At 36.7% G+C, this 14,890-nt stretch overlaps 1 protein-coding gene across 5 annotated transcripts in view; it reads left to right on the top strand.

Annotated features, from left to right (window-relative positions):
• DOCK4 (dedicator of cytokinesis 4) overlaps nt 1-14,890 on the top strand; it is a 258,226-nt gene that overhangs the window by 93,521 nt on the left and 149,815 nt on the right. For all 5 annotated transcript variants that reach the window (XM_072861831.1, XM_072861800.1, XM_072861812.1 and 2 more), the window contains 4 exons: nt 1,159-1,255; nt 5,413-5,561; nt 6,968-7,052; nt 8,766-8,917. In XM_072861831.1, coding sequence (XP_072717932.1) covers nt 1,169-1,255; nt 5,413-5,561; nt 6,968-7,052; nt 8,766-8,917 — 473 coding nt within the window. In that variant the 5' untranslated portion in view covers nt 1,159-1,168. The remainder of the gene's footprint in view (nt 1-1,158; nt 1,256-5,412; nt 5,562-6,967; nt 7,053-8,765; nt 8,918-14,890) is intronic.

Raw genomic sequence — 14,890 nt, forward strand, 5'->3', positions numbered from 1 at the left:
TAGATTTATTAATAGAGAACTGATACATAACAGTTTGAAAACTGTTTAGGTAAAGACATTTCTCATCATAATAGATGGTTGCCTAAACATCAGGTGTAGGTGACCTTTATTTTGGAAGCATGAATGAATGAGTAGAAGGTCCATGATGCATGATGGGCAAAGATAATCATGAAGACTGTAATCATATTTTAAAAAAAAAAGTCTCATTCCCACAGGTGAAAATGGCTCCACATTACTGTTAAACACTGTGTTTGCTATGGAGTTCAAGCCACACGTGGTTTGTCATGCCCTAGGATCCTTTCTCCTTTAAAAGTGGTTGTAGATAAAACTGAAGGTTCAGTGAAATAAAATTGTTGTAAACCATCACAATAAAACAAAGCTTAAAGGTGGAATAACTTTTGTTAGCAGACACCATGACAGTACTTGCAGGGAGTTCAATCTTTGTTGCCTCTATTTTCTTCATTAGTCTGTGTTTCCTATTCAGGCCACATGCCCTACAGTGCATCATGGCCAGGGGCTGTCACATTGTTATGTTAACTTGATAAGGGAGAAATGATATCATGAGAAAAGTAATCCAGGCATGAATGCAAACCTTTGAAATGTACTGTGTGTGAGAAAGAAGTGGTAGTGATGATGGTGTGTAAAGTGATGGTGTGGTCTTGATCAAGCCAACCCAGCTTTTTCTTGGCCAGCATCAAGTAGGCAAGAACTCACTCACACTGTACTAGTTTTCTTTTGAGTTTTTATGTCCTCTTTCAGTTGAAGGAATGGCATTTTCTGTTTTATTTCTATAAACAGAGATGTAAAAAAGGGTGGCAACAACCACTGGTTTGGAGTCTAAGCTAAAGTGGCAAGATCCCTTTGGAAACTGTGGGAATTACTCTGCTGTGAAAGTAGTTTTTGACGTGCTTATCTCATAGTAAAAAACGCACCTTGACTTCTCTAGGACCAAGACTTTCCCTGGGGATTAAATTATTTTCACCCAAGACTTTTCTATGGGGATTAAATGAAAGATACAAATAAAAAGTGTCATGGGCTGAAGGAGCACCCATGTAGGTTGATAGACATCACTGTTGGCAGGAGGAAGTCTTTATATTAGTAACTGTAATGGGATTTGTAATGCTTGTGTCATATCACGTGTTCTTCTGCATGTTACAGACAATTTGAAATGGTTATTCCAACAGAAGATTCTGTTATTACAGAAATGACATCAACTTTAAGAGACTGGGGAACGATGTGGAAACAGCTCTATGTGGCAAGTACCTTGAATAATGTTGCTTTGATTTAATGCCAACTCAAAACACACACAATTGTTTAGGTGCTCTAGTTTAGTTTAAGTATATATTTCAGAAAAAAGCATTCAGTTTGGTTTTTAACTGTTCTAATTATGGACTAAATACATCTCTTAATTTGTTCCAGTCATTGACTACTACTGCTGCTAAACCTTAGCAACTTATTGATCGAGTCTTGTCCAGCTTCATCATGTAGCCATTGGATCTAAGGATTCCTTTGTCTGCTAAATTGAAGTGTTGGAAATAAGTGTAACAAACAATACTGGTATTCTATTGAAATATAGAAATATAGTATATTATTGAAAATCTGTCAGCCAGTTGATTTGATTTATACTTGTTTTCTCATATATTTTTATTTCCTTTCACATCCGCACACTCACAAATGCTGAGATGTATCCATGTTATTTGACCAGGATCTCTTGTATATGACACAGAGATCAAGGGAAGACAGCTGTTGAGTCCTTGTTGCTGAGGGAGACTGGGGGGTGGTTCTTGATTAGCAATAGTGAACTGATTTTGGATTTACCTACCACACGTTACAGAAATGGATTCTGGTTTTGAACTTCTTCCTTATCTCACACTTCATAAGTTTTAAGTAGAAGTTCCATGTTTCACAGTTCTCTTGTTTTCCTTATCTGGATATTTTGTGGCTCTGGTCTTTTTCTCCCTCTCCCTGACATCTTCAGGTCAGCTTGTTTCTCTCCTTGTTTGAATGAAATCTCACTTACGGTGTTCTATGGTTATTAGTGCCTACTCTTCCTTGTTCTGTCATTTCTTCTTGAACTTATGTATACATTTTCATACTTCATTCATACCAGTCTTAGTAATTCTATTGCAACTCCCTACAGAATGCTCCTCTATGAAATTGTTCCACTTTAATAGATACTTACAGTCTTAGCTTTCTGTTTATCTATCTTAGTAGATTCTTTTTCTCAAGTTTCACTTTAAATCATGTTTTTTAGCCTTAACCATTCCTGTTTTCTGAACCCATGTTGTATTTTCTGTTGCATTTCTGGACTAAGAACTGGATATAGTATTCCAGTAGCACTTCTGTGAGCACCAAACAGAAAGTAGCAATAAGCACCTATTCTTTCTTTCTCAAAGTACACCCGTGGTGTGTGTTATTTCTGTAATTTCCATTCATCACTCCATCGCTCTATTGTGCTCACTCTGCAAATTTGGCTTCTCCAATTCTGTAATTACCTCCCTTAAAAACTTCAGTTGAAGCAGAGATTACATAAATTAAAATGTTTGTGTTTTTTTTAATTAGGGTAGGCAAACTTTTTTTTGTATAGAGAAAACTCTTCCAAACTCAGCCACCTAATAGCTTCCTATTTATAGTCTTGTTTTGAGTCACCAGTCATTTAAGCAGCTCTTCCTCCATTATATAAATCATCCAGATGTGAGATTATTCTCCTTTATTTATCTAAATGTTGTGCAGTATCAATAGGATCTTGGATGCAAGCTCCCTAGACTGTGTTTCACTCCCATGTCTCCCATGAACCCGCTGCAGTCTCCCATTTTCTTGAGAGGTTTCAGACCAGTGACTTATTTTTTTATTGTAAGATATCCTCCTATTGATTGGCTACCACCATAGGTAGAAGTTGTTTTGTTTCAGTGTACTTACAACACACAGAAAGAAACTTGTTCAATATCTCTCTTTATTCTGACTGAAATTCAGCCTTCGCTGACCATTCTGCATCTTTTAACTTTTTTTTTTGCACATCATAATCTCAGTCGTAACAATTGCTATAATTTCCTTTTTCCATGCCTATTTCTATTTCTTCTGTTAACTGAACTTTTTTTTACTTTCTCTTGACTGTAGAGTTGTGCCTTTAAAGATTTAACTAAAGTATTTTAGTTTTAAATTGTGATTTGCATCATGATTGTCTTCCATTTTTAACATTTGACCTTCTAATCTACTACATTAGAAGCAAACCATGGTTTGGACTTGGCACACATAAAATATAATCAAAACCTGTTCACTTGCATCTACATAGTCTCCGACCCCTCATCTTAACTCATTGCTGAGTTGATAATTATGACTTAAATTGTGAGATTAGCTACCTTCTGCTTATACAGGGACTGCTTCTACTACATAAGAAACAGCAATGAGTGGTGCCAATAGACGTCCTTCAAGTCAGGATGGTTCAGAATTAGCCAGTCTGCTACATTTTTGAGATGATTGTATGGATTGTGTTCAGAGAGGCTTTTCAGAACCAGGTGACCTTTCTGAAACCTGCAATTGGAGCAGTAGCTAATTTGCTTAGTGCAAGCTTTTATACAAGAACCTACAAAATCAAGTATTTCTTTCTGTTGGATTCTAAGTAATAGAGTATCATTTTAAACTTGACAGTGAAATTGTAATTAAGCAGTATGAACTGTTTCTTGAGAAACAAGAAACTGTTTCTTCAAAGCTTGTTTGAAATTTCTCTAGATTATAATGGGAAGTAGTTTTCTCGAATGTCTGAAGCGTATCTGAGTGTGATTGCTTTGTGTATATTAGCAAGTATATTAGTACATTGGCTTCTCCTGGAACAAAAGGAGCAAAAATATGATCCCTTAGTGTAGAAACCTAAATGTATAAAGCAAGCACAGTTGCTTGCAGATCCACTCAGCACTTTGAGATACAAGCAACTCAGACAAATTCTAAAGCTTTGGAAAAGAAAGAATACCTGAAAATGTTATTTTGAGCTTAATAGTGGTGTTAAACATTAGCATGTCTCTTGTATTCACATGAATAATTTACTTCAGTAGAGCTTATCATCAGATACTGAAAACAAAGATGCACTTGAATTAGTGTTTATTCGATTTGTTTTTTTAACTGTAGAAATGATATCTTTATACACTAGTGTCTGATGGAAAACTGTTAAAACTTGCTGTCAGCCTAGTTCTCTATAACATTTCTATAAAGTCTTTTTTGTCTCTTGCTCCTAATTCAAGGGCTATTTGTATAACGTTTTTTTTGTTTTCTTTTACTTATAAAGTTCATATATACCTATTGTTCTTACTGAAGTTGTTTCTTTTTTGTCAACTTTTTTCTTCACTGCTGTTGTTACTGTGTGTTCTAAATACACTGGCTTTCTTTTTTTCCAGACAGAAAACCAAGACAAACAATAAATTAATGCCCATTCTAGTGAGCTTATGGAGTGAATAAACGTGAAATAAAAAGAGCAGATTAAGCAAACGGCAGTTTGTCAGAGCTCTTGGAATATAAAAGTTACTGACAGAGAGTAATGGTGCTTCTAAGTGAATTTTAGCTTTTCATAGCAATTATGCAGAAGTAGCTGAACTTTGTTTTTATGCCATTTGTTCATAGGAAGAAGGAAAAGGGAAATGAGCTTAGGGGTTTTTGGCAAGAGTTAGCAGAACAAATCTGAATAAGAATGTTTTTTCAACTTTGTGTGATGCATCACTTAAAAGGATGTTGCAATAATTTCCTCAACCTAAAGTTTCTCAGAAAAACTATATCGAGTAAAACCACTTAGAATTGGTGAAGGAAGAGTTAAAAGAACTTCTGTTTGGGAGGAAACGGTTATGGGAAATTGTTTATGTCCTTAACTGGTATATAATTAGAGTAGGAGGATGTGGTTTAAAAAGCAATCATAGTCATGTAATTTCTCATACTTCACAGTTACGATGAAGAAGAACTGTCTGGACAAGATTCTGTCTACGTGATTTTATTTATGGTTAGGCAGTAGTGTGTACAGTTATAGCCATGCAAGAAAAAGTTAAAGGAACATTAATACTCTATGGTTCAGAGTTGGAATGCTAGGAGCTATTGCCTTTTCATCCCCTTGTGTGTATGAGTTCAACAGTCTTGAATTACATGATCACATATTCAGTTTGGATGAGACAGCAGCACAGAATGAACATGCTCTTGGAATAAAACAGTGCTATGGCATGAAACAATTTTTTTTTAATTTTTGTCGTACCTATCACATAAATTATACCGTGTACGCACACGCATGCAGGTAAAATGGTCACGGTACAATGGGGAGAAAAAGACTAAGTAGGGGAATAAGGAAGGAGTTTTCTTCACTTCCCCACCATATCTGTATTTATTAGGATTGTTGGCTTATACAGGTGATGTAGAGGCAATTATATTTTTATCTCACAGAGGAATGAGGGGGATCTGTTTCACCGACTGTGGCACATAATGAATGAAATCCTAGACCTGCGAAGGCAGGTCCTTGTTGGCCATCTCACCCATGATCGAATGAAGGATGTCAAGCGACACATCACTGCTCGTCTGGATTGGGGCAATGAGTGAGTAAATATAATAATAAATGAAAATAGTGTAATCTAATTATAATGCCACAGCTTTAGGCTCATTGTAGAATGTTGAAATAAGGAACAAATCTCTGACAGATGTTACTTTTTTTTTTTTGTTAATGGACCTTCTCCTTTATTGTTTTTCTGTCCACTATATTTTAACAGTGAAAAGTGACTTGTCATTTTATTTTGCTTTTTTCCTCTGTTTGTTTTACATAGCAGTGGTACTGTCTACAAGAGAATTGCATTGGAATATCTGGAGCATCCTTTTACTGGCCTGTGTCTTTTTAAAACACACCTGGCCAGATTCCTATGTGACACAGCATAGCTCTGTTGTTGTAACTGAAACTATATTGGCTGACATTGCTTCCTTTTTGATTTGTGCCACACAGTTCAGTTCCTACTTGGGCATCTCTGACATACATCTTGCTACTATGCTCTGCATCTTTCTTTTATCTGAATAACTAATAAGAGCTAACGCAATTTTTTTTTTATTATTATTATTTATTTTTTTTTTTTTTAAGCAAGAGAAAGGTTAAAATACCTTTTGGCATTTGGGTGCTGTTTCCAAAGTCTTTTCTTTAGCCTATATTTATTCAGTTAAACTCTGACTAAATGCAGCAATATTCAATAGTAGAATTAACTGAATTTCAGGGGTTTCTGCAACTACTGCTATCTGAAAGCCTAAATACCTAACACAGTGGAAGAACTGTGATTAACTGTGTATGATTAACTGTCTGCTTAAAATTTTGTGCTAACCGAGTGGAATTGTGATGGTTTTTGAAGTAGTCAGTTCCTACTCTTTAAAAACATATTTTTAAAAAACTTTCTAATCTTTGAAGTTTTTCTAAATTCAGCATGACTGCCCCATATGTGTTCTTAATCTTTATTGCTTGCTGCTGTGCTGAAAATAAGTTTTATTCCTATTGATTCAAGTTCATTTCATTATTTTGTTCAGGGGATATAGCCAAGCAGCTTTGATGCCATCCAGTCTAAATTAAAAATAAGCTGATGTTTTGGCATTTGATGGATTTTCTTTTTATCTTCTTTTCCGCGGTTGTCATTCAAATTGACAATACTAGTGTGATTCACATTGTACAATGTCCGTAATAGTACAAAGGGCAATATCCCTTGTACATTGTCCACAATGTGAAACAGATTTAAAAATTGTGGAAAAATGTATTCTATTAATGTTACAAAGTGAAGAAAGGGGAGGAATCATCCGTGAAAGGTGAATACAGCCAAAATACATTAAACCAAAACCAAATCCCACTGTAGAGTACCAATTAGCGTGCTCATTGTTTGTTGGAATGTTTCTGTTAAATGTAAATAGAAGCAAGGAGTTAATTTGTTTCCTTTGTATGTAGAAACTACTTACTGTTATTGCATTTCTCATACAGACAACTGGGACTTGACTTAGTTCCGAGGAAAGAATATGCTATGGTGGATCCTGAAGAGATCAGTGTTACGGAGCTCTACAGGCTGGTATGCGAATATAATAGTACTTTTGCTATCAAATTACATACTGATGTTTTGAGGGCAGCTTTCTTCTACTTAACAAAAAGTACTTTTTTTGATCAAATAAACTGGCATTTCATAATGTAATGAATTTTACTATGAGGAAAGACGTTTTCTTTTGAATGGTTATGTCATCTCGACATCTGTATGAGATGCTTTGATTTGATATCAAATTTGTGTGTGCATACATGCTTATTTAACATGTTATTTGTTAAAAGTTTTGTTTTCATATCATTAAAATTGTGACCGTTAACATGAATTTAATCATCAATAAAAGCTTATGAGACTCTTTTTCATTAGAGCTTTACCTGGCCCATGAGTCCTGTTAGGTAAGATTTGTGGAAAGATAGTAATATACTCATGGTACAAGTATTGTCACAATTAATCATACTGGGCTATTGGTCTTTTCTAATATATTAATGTAAATAGCAGTTAAACTGCATAGAAAAGCTCTCCTTTGGGTATAAAAGCCCATCTTGATTTACTAAAACCAGCACTGATATTTCTAATTCTGATTTCTTAGACCTCACTGGAGATTAAAACTTGCCAATTCATTTATGTGGGCTTTGGCTCATATTTAAGTACTGCAGCTGTTACAGATATGCAGTTTTGAGCCTTACTTGCTTAAGACTAAGCTTTTATTTAAACTAAATTTTATTTATGTTAACTTTTGTATTTAAATATAGACTAAAGCAAAAATATAATTGCTACAATTTTCTGTGGAGCTGAAGTAATCATATATTTTTTTATTATTTTTAACTACTCTGTGCTGATAACTTGTAATGTCAAGCCTAATAGTAATTTCTTCATGCTAGAGTCAGTATACCTTTGGGCAGTTTCAAAGTCATATGTAATCTTACGGAATCTTGTTGAAGCACCAGATGAAATACAGTGAGGAACCATTAATCTTTAGAAGAAACATACAGAGGTAGAATAACCCAGAAAACTAATCATGGAACTCATGGAGTGCACTTTCAAAAATAAAGGGGGGTGGGGTGGGGGGGGGGAAGCCTAAGATAACCTCACTTTGAAGGCTAAGTAGCTTAGAAAGATTGCTGTTTAAAATTATTTTTGGTACAATGTAAGAGAGAAATAGTACAACTTAATATTGTCCTACTCTTAATGGGTGATTAAAATGGTGAAGATATAAACTGTGAAGTCAAATCAAGGGAATTTAGTAGCTTCTATATAGCAGTCTGCCAAAGATTATAAAATATGGACGTGATTTTTTTTTTCCATTTTAAAATATTAGTATTTAGTCTTCTGCAAAAGCATTTTTTGTGTGTTTGAATACTAGAAGATCAGATCATTAACTATTTAAACCAGCTATGAAATACTATATTGTTACAGCACAAAGCTTTGAAGTGGCTTAGAATTTTCAGAGTAGAAGAAAGGTAAACTTCTAGAAGTTACTGTTTTTCTCCTAGAGATAATTATGATGCAGTGCAACACTGGGAGAGTCACTTCCTTGTGTTCTCCTTCTCAGATACAAAAAAACCAAACAAACAAAAAATCCCAAACCCAAAAAACTCCCCAAACTATTACAAGTTAATACTGAATTAAAAATTGAAAAATTGGGATTAAGAAAGTAGTTCAGTGTTACATTTTTTACCTCTTTTTGTTTTGAGATTTTTTACGATTAATTCAAACTGGCTGCTGTGTTGTTTGTGGTATTTTTAGATGGAGCATCGTCATCGAAAAAAAGACACACCAGTACCAGCTAGCAGCCACCATCTTTTTGTTCAGATGAAGAGTCTAATGTGCTCCAATCTGGGAGAGGAACTGGAAGTAATCTTCTCACTCTTTGATAGTAAAGAAAATCGGCCCATCAGGTACCACGATTTCTCATTGGAATACTGATTTTACATAAGTTTTTTGTCAATATACACTGTATATTTTGATCCAGGTAACAAATTTCACATTTAGAAACAAGCAGAAGATAGTCTTGATTCAGGATAATTTTTTGCTTCCTTTTAAAATTCAGTTTCTATACTTAATAGTTTGTAGTATCATTTTAGGTTTAAATTATGTATATTTCTCCATCTTATTTACCTATTTCAGTTGGTTTTGTTTGTGTAGGAACATATATACATGTATGCATACAGAGTGAATGTTAGTTCTGTGACCTAAAGGTCATTTCTCAGTATCTCTATTTTCCTCTCTCCTAATCAGTGCACATTCAAAACTTAGAACTGTTGCTTGCTCTGTAATATTTATGAGATAAATTCTCCTAGGTACATGAGACTGGAGGGCTGCCCTTAGTCAGTGAATTAAGAGCCTTTGTATAAAAGGAGCCTGTACTTTATTGAGGAGATGCCTGTTCTTCAGTGAAATAGTCAAACCCAATTTCACATCCACGTAGGGTTTGTTTGGCCTCTTTTTTTCAGCTGGGAGTTGATCCTGGAACCATTCTTTTTCTGTTTGCCCTAGAGCTTAAATTATGTGAGAGCCCTGATAACCTTTGAATTTTTTAATATTCAGTAATTGTTTCTATTCCCAGCACTTTTCTGGCCAAAAGAGAGAACATGGGAGTGAACAGTAGCGGAACCACTGTACACTTAATAAATATGAGCACAGGAGGAGAGCAGAGTTAGTGCAAGAGCCTTAAAAGTTCTGTTTGAGGAATATGCCAGGAAGATGGAACTATTAAATGCTTGTGCAGTGGTGATGAGTGTGGTGAGTTGACTCTGGCTGGACGTCAGGTGCCCACCAAGCTGCTCTATCACTCCCCTCCTCAGCTGGACAAGGGAGATAAAAATACAATGAAAGGCTCGTGGGTCATGATAAGGACAGGGAGAGATCACCCACCAATTACCATCACGGGCAAAACAGACTCGACTTGGGGAAAATTATTTTAATTTATTACCGATCAAATCGGAGATGGGTAATGAGAAATAAACCCAAATCTTAAACCACCGTCCCCCCCATCCCTCCCTTCTTCCAGGGCTCAACTTCACTCCCAATTTCTCTCTACCTTCTCCCCTGCAGTAGGATGGGGAATGGGGGTTGTGTGTTCATCACACATTGTTTCTGCGTCTCCTTCCTCCTCAGGGGGAGAACTCCTCACGCTCCTCCTCTGCTCCAGCATGGGGTCCCTCCCACAGGAGAGAGCCCTCCATGAACTTCTCCAATGTGAGTCCTTCCCATGGGCTGCAGTTCTTCAAGAACTGCTCCAGCGTGGGTCCCTTCTGTGGGATGCAGTCCTTCAGGAACAGACTGCTCCAGTGTGGGCCCCCCATGGGGTCACAAGTCCTGCCATCAAACCTGCTCCAGCATGGGCTCCTCTCTCCATGGGTCCACAGGTCCTGCCAGGAGCCTGCTCCAGCTCAGGCTTCCCACAGGGTCACAGTCTCCTTTAGGTTCATCCCCCTACTCTGGTGTGGGGTCCTCCATGGGCTGCAGGTGAATATCTGCTCCACCATTAACCGCCATGGGCTGCAGGGGTACAGCCTGCCTCGCCATGGTCTTCACCATGGGCTGCAGGGGAATCTCTGCTCCGGCGCCTGGAGTATGTCCTCCCCCTCCTTCTTCACTGACCTTGATGTGTGCAGAGTTGTTCCCCTCACATATTCTCACTCCTCTTTCCAGACATTGTTTCTGCTGCACAGCAACTTTTTCCCCTTCTTAAATATGTTATGACAGAGGCACTACCACCGTCGTTGATGGGCTCGGCCTTGGCCAGCGGCAGGTTTGTCCTGGAGCCGGCTGGCATTGGCCCTATTGGACATAGGGGAAGCTTCTAGCAGCTTCTCCCAGAAGCCACCCCTGTAGCCCCCCTTGCTACCAAAACCTTGCCACGCAAACCCAATACAAGGGGAGATCACCTTCTGGTCAGAAGGCTTCCATTCATAATTTGCTGCTGGTTGTTGGCCACTGTAGTCTCCTCTGTTCTCCTCATGATAGAAGGAACATGTTCTGGAGGCAACAATCATCATCTGCTTTAAGACTGGCCACTAGAGAAATGAAAGACTAGACTTCAAAACAAAAAACACTTTAGATAAGATAGCTCACAAATACACAAAAAGAAATACAAGCTACTGCTCTAAGCCTGTTAATACGGTAAAAAGTGTTACTCAAAATGTGTACAAAGCCGTGAGTTGTGTACTAGTTGTCATCTTACATATGGCAATAGCAATTTGGGGAACCATTTTATTGTTAATGAAATTATATATAAACAACTACTGTTACAATGTGAGCTGCTAAATACTGACACTTCATTCTGGCCAGCACTTTGGACCTTAGTCACCAAAAAGCAGTTTACTGTCATTTCTGAGAATTAGATGTGCATCAGGGCACATCTTTTGTGTTCACGCCAGTGAATGCCACAGCAGGTGATAGATTTAGGAGAGAGCTTCAGACCTTGACAGAAAACAATTTGGGTGTTATGGATTGCTGAAAACAAGGTTATGGCAGTAGTGGTGGTATGAAAGCAAATGGATTTGATTTCGTGTTCACACGAAAGCAGAAATTCTAGAGCTGTTTGTCACATGCTTGCTGGGATCTGACCTTTAGTTATTGATTCCTGACTCCAGTGTCTGTTTGCAGCTGCTTTATTATGTGTGAACTTCGTCATCCCATTACTGGCAAACCTTGAAGAAGTGTGTTTCCATGAATCCAAAGTGCCTTCCAGGGCATGGGGGAAATGACAAGATGAACTTTGTGAAAGTAGTTTGCAACCGTCTGCAAAGCAAACAAACATACACCCCCACAACAACAAAACCACAACAAAAAACTCTCCCAAGAAACAAACAGAAACCTCTCAACACATTGAAAAAATCTGAAACCAAGAGAGTTTTCATAAGAACAAATTAAATGCAAGGTATATCTGTATCACAGAATGAACTCTGGAATGCAGAGGTGTCCAAGCTGGAGACTTATATGGTCTTTCTGGATTAAACCTGGAAGCAACATAACCAGGTTATCAGAGAGTTAAACCAAAGCTAGTTGGTATTGGTGCACAACAGTATGGTATGATGTATAATTTTTATTCAGTACAAATGGGTGGGGTATTTCAGAGTTCTTTAGGCCCTGGCTGATGCATGCAAGAAATGAACAGCATCCCTCAGAAAGATGATGTATGAGAGGAGGCAGCATCTGCACTCCCTGGGTACTGCAGTTCACATCCTGCAATGATGCCGAAGCCTACTGGCAATAATAGAGTTGTGGAGCCTGGATACGTGGACTCTTCTGCTCATTTGTGATGAAAGTGCAGGTCAAAAGCTGTGTGTGGCAACACCTTAAGGTCTGTCACAACCTAGCTGTGTCACTTGTCCGTTGGTTTTCTAAGTTGTCGTCTTGTGGTCCAGTAGAAAAATGCAATGAAAATAATAGGTGAAAATTGTTAATAGCACAGATAAACTCAAGGAACTATACATGATAATTTTTTTCCTGAAACAGAAAGATCTTCGATTAAGAATAGAAGTATATGAATATACATGACTTAAAATGTATTTCTTCAATTTGTTGCTTATGGTATTAGAATTTTTGGGTTTTGTTTATTTGGACTTATTTGCTTTTTACCTCAATTTCAGTTTTGCAAGCACTATATGTGTACCAAGCTTTCCTCAAGTGGGTAATCCTGCTTGTTTTAATGAGATCCTTTGAATGCATAATGTTAAGTACAAGCTCACAGGTACAATTGCTCCAAAAATGTGGTTTTATGTGGGTTCTAATATAGTGTTCATTGTCTATCTGGTGTAAATTGACATAAAGCAAGTGATCTCTGTCGCCCCTTAAACAAAGAGTTCATTTGGAGACAGTAAAAATAGCAGAATTGAGATTTAATGATAGAACTTCTGTTTTGACATTTTTCTTAAGACTAACAGCTTTGTATCAGGTAGACCTGCAAGTGTAAGATCTGTCTATATATCTATTTCATTTCTTGTAATCTCAGGTTTATGCAATTGAAATAGCAGCTTTAAAAGATTGTTGGAGGACTAGAAACAACATTACCTGATTAATTTTTTGAATTGATTGCATATCTTTTTCCACAGCCTTTTTTTTGTTTTGTTACCTGTTTCATACATTCAGCTGTTTGAACAGAAACATTTGTTCAAGTATCACAGTTATTATTTAACTTATTATTTAACTTATTATTTATTTGTTCAAGTATCACAGTTATTTATTAGTTATCTGACTATTCTTGACATTAGCCCCTCAGAATGGTATCTGTAAGGAAAAGCGCTCTGGATTTGCTCTTAAAATATTTGCAAAGGATTTAGAGGTAATGAATCAAAAATAAGTGATATACGTATGTACAAATTTACTACTGTTGTTTCAGTATATATTGCAATTCTTTTGTTAAAAAAGAAAGCATGGTCTGTGTGTCTCTTTTGTTATTATGACGTGGCAGACAATGTACATGTTCAAGGAATATACCAGTGTGTTTCTAGGATAGCACCTTTTAAAATAAGTAAGAGATGGAAATTAAAGCCATAAAACCATTAAAACATTATTGTGGTTTTGATAATGTCTTAGTAGTCCTTTAGTGCTTTGAATAAAAGGAAAATCAGGTAAATTGATAACTAATTCATTCTCTAATAACTAATTCATTCAATTGATAACTAATTCATTCTCAATTAAATAATTTTTCATCTTAAAAGCATGGGCCATAATTTTCCCAAGCTCATAATTTTCCCAACATGAACTAAGAATTAGATAATATTGTGTTTTTCATGTGAGATGTGAGAAATTTTGATGTTGAAATTAATTAGTGACTTGCCCAGAGAAGAAATCTGATGTCAGATAGTGACAAAAAAAAAAATCAGTGTGGTGCTTGCGGTTCTTTTTGACCTTCAGACTTCCTAACTAAAGATTTCTCTAGATTGGTAGCAGCTCTGATGCATCACTTGCACCTAACTTAGTGTGATCAGTGCCCACTTTGGGCAACAGGGATTTTTTTCTGTCAGCTTTAGTGAGCTAGAGGTAAATGTTCTTTTGTGATCACTTGCCATTTGTTTGGGACAGTATGGGACTGCACTTTTCTCCAGGCTTTTTTTGTTGCTGGAAATTGCTGTTAAAAATAACTGTTTCTAATTGTGTTGGCATCCACAATGACATCAGTTCTGTTGTATTAGGGTAGATGTAATAATAAAATACAGGTTTATTTATGACTTTATTGTTGTTGTAATAAACAATAATAATAAGTATTACTTTGCCGACTGTTTCTATATTGATATAGTTGTCTAATGTGTGTCTTCACGCTTTAAGAGGCTTTTTTTGGACATGAACATTCTACTTCCTGTATGGAAGCAAGAAAACTGTAGAAGTTTTCTCTTGATAGTCAAGTATTTAAATCTGAGTGATGCCATGCTTATGTACTTGATGCATTAAGACTGCAGTTGCAAGTCATTCATTTTCTACTTAATTGGTGCATACTAATTTCACTTGACTGTGTATGTGCATGTATATATCCCTATTTTCTAGTTAAACTAGCTGCTAGGAATAATTTTTGCTATCACTTAAATTAACAATAAACAGATGAAGTCAGCCCCTGATGATTCCTAGAGTTTTCCCTGGTGTGTTCTTGTATCTTAGACTGCATATTAGGAAATTTTAAAATTTTACTTCACTGAAAGGGTTATCAAGCATTGGAACAGGCTGCCCAGGGAAGTGGTTGAGTCGCCATCCCTGAAGTATTTAAAAGACGTTTGGATGAGGTGCTTAGGGACATGGTATAGTGGTGGTCTTGATAGTGTTAGGTTTACGGTTGGACTTGATGATCTTAAAGGTCTTTTCCAACCTATACGATTCTGTGATTCTGTGGCTCTGTGATCTTGTTCCATTTGCCTTCCCTTTTTTCTGCC

This window comes from Ciconia boyciana, chromosome 1 (genome assembly GCF_034638445.1).
Source record: "Ciconia boyciana chromosome 1, ASM3463844v1, whole genome shotgun sequence".
Lineage (NCBI taxonomy): Eukaryota > Metazoa > Chordata > Aves > Ciconiiformes > Ciconiidae > Ciconia > Ciconia boyciana.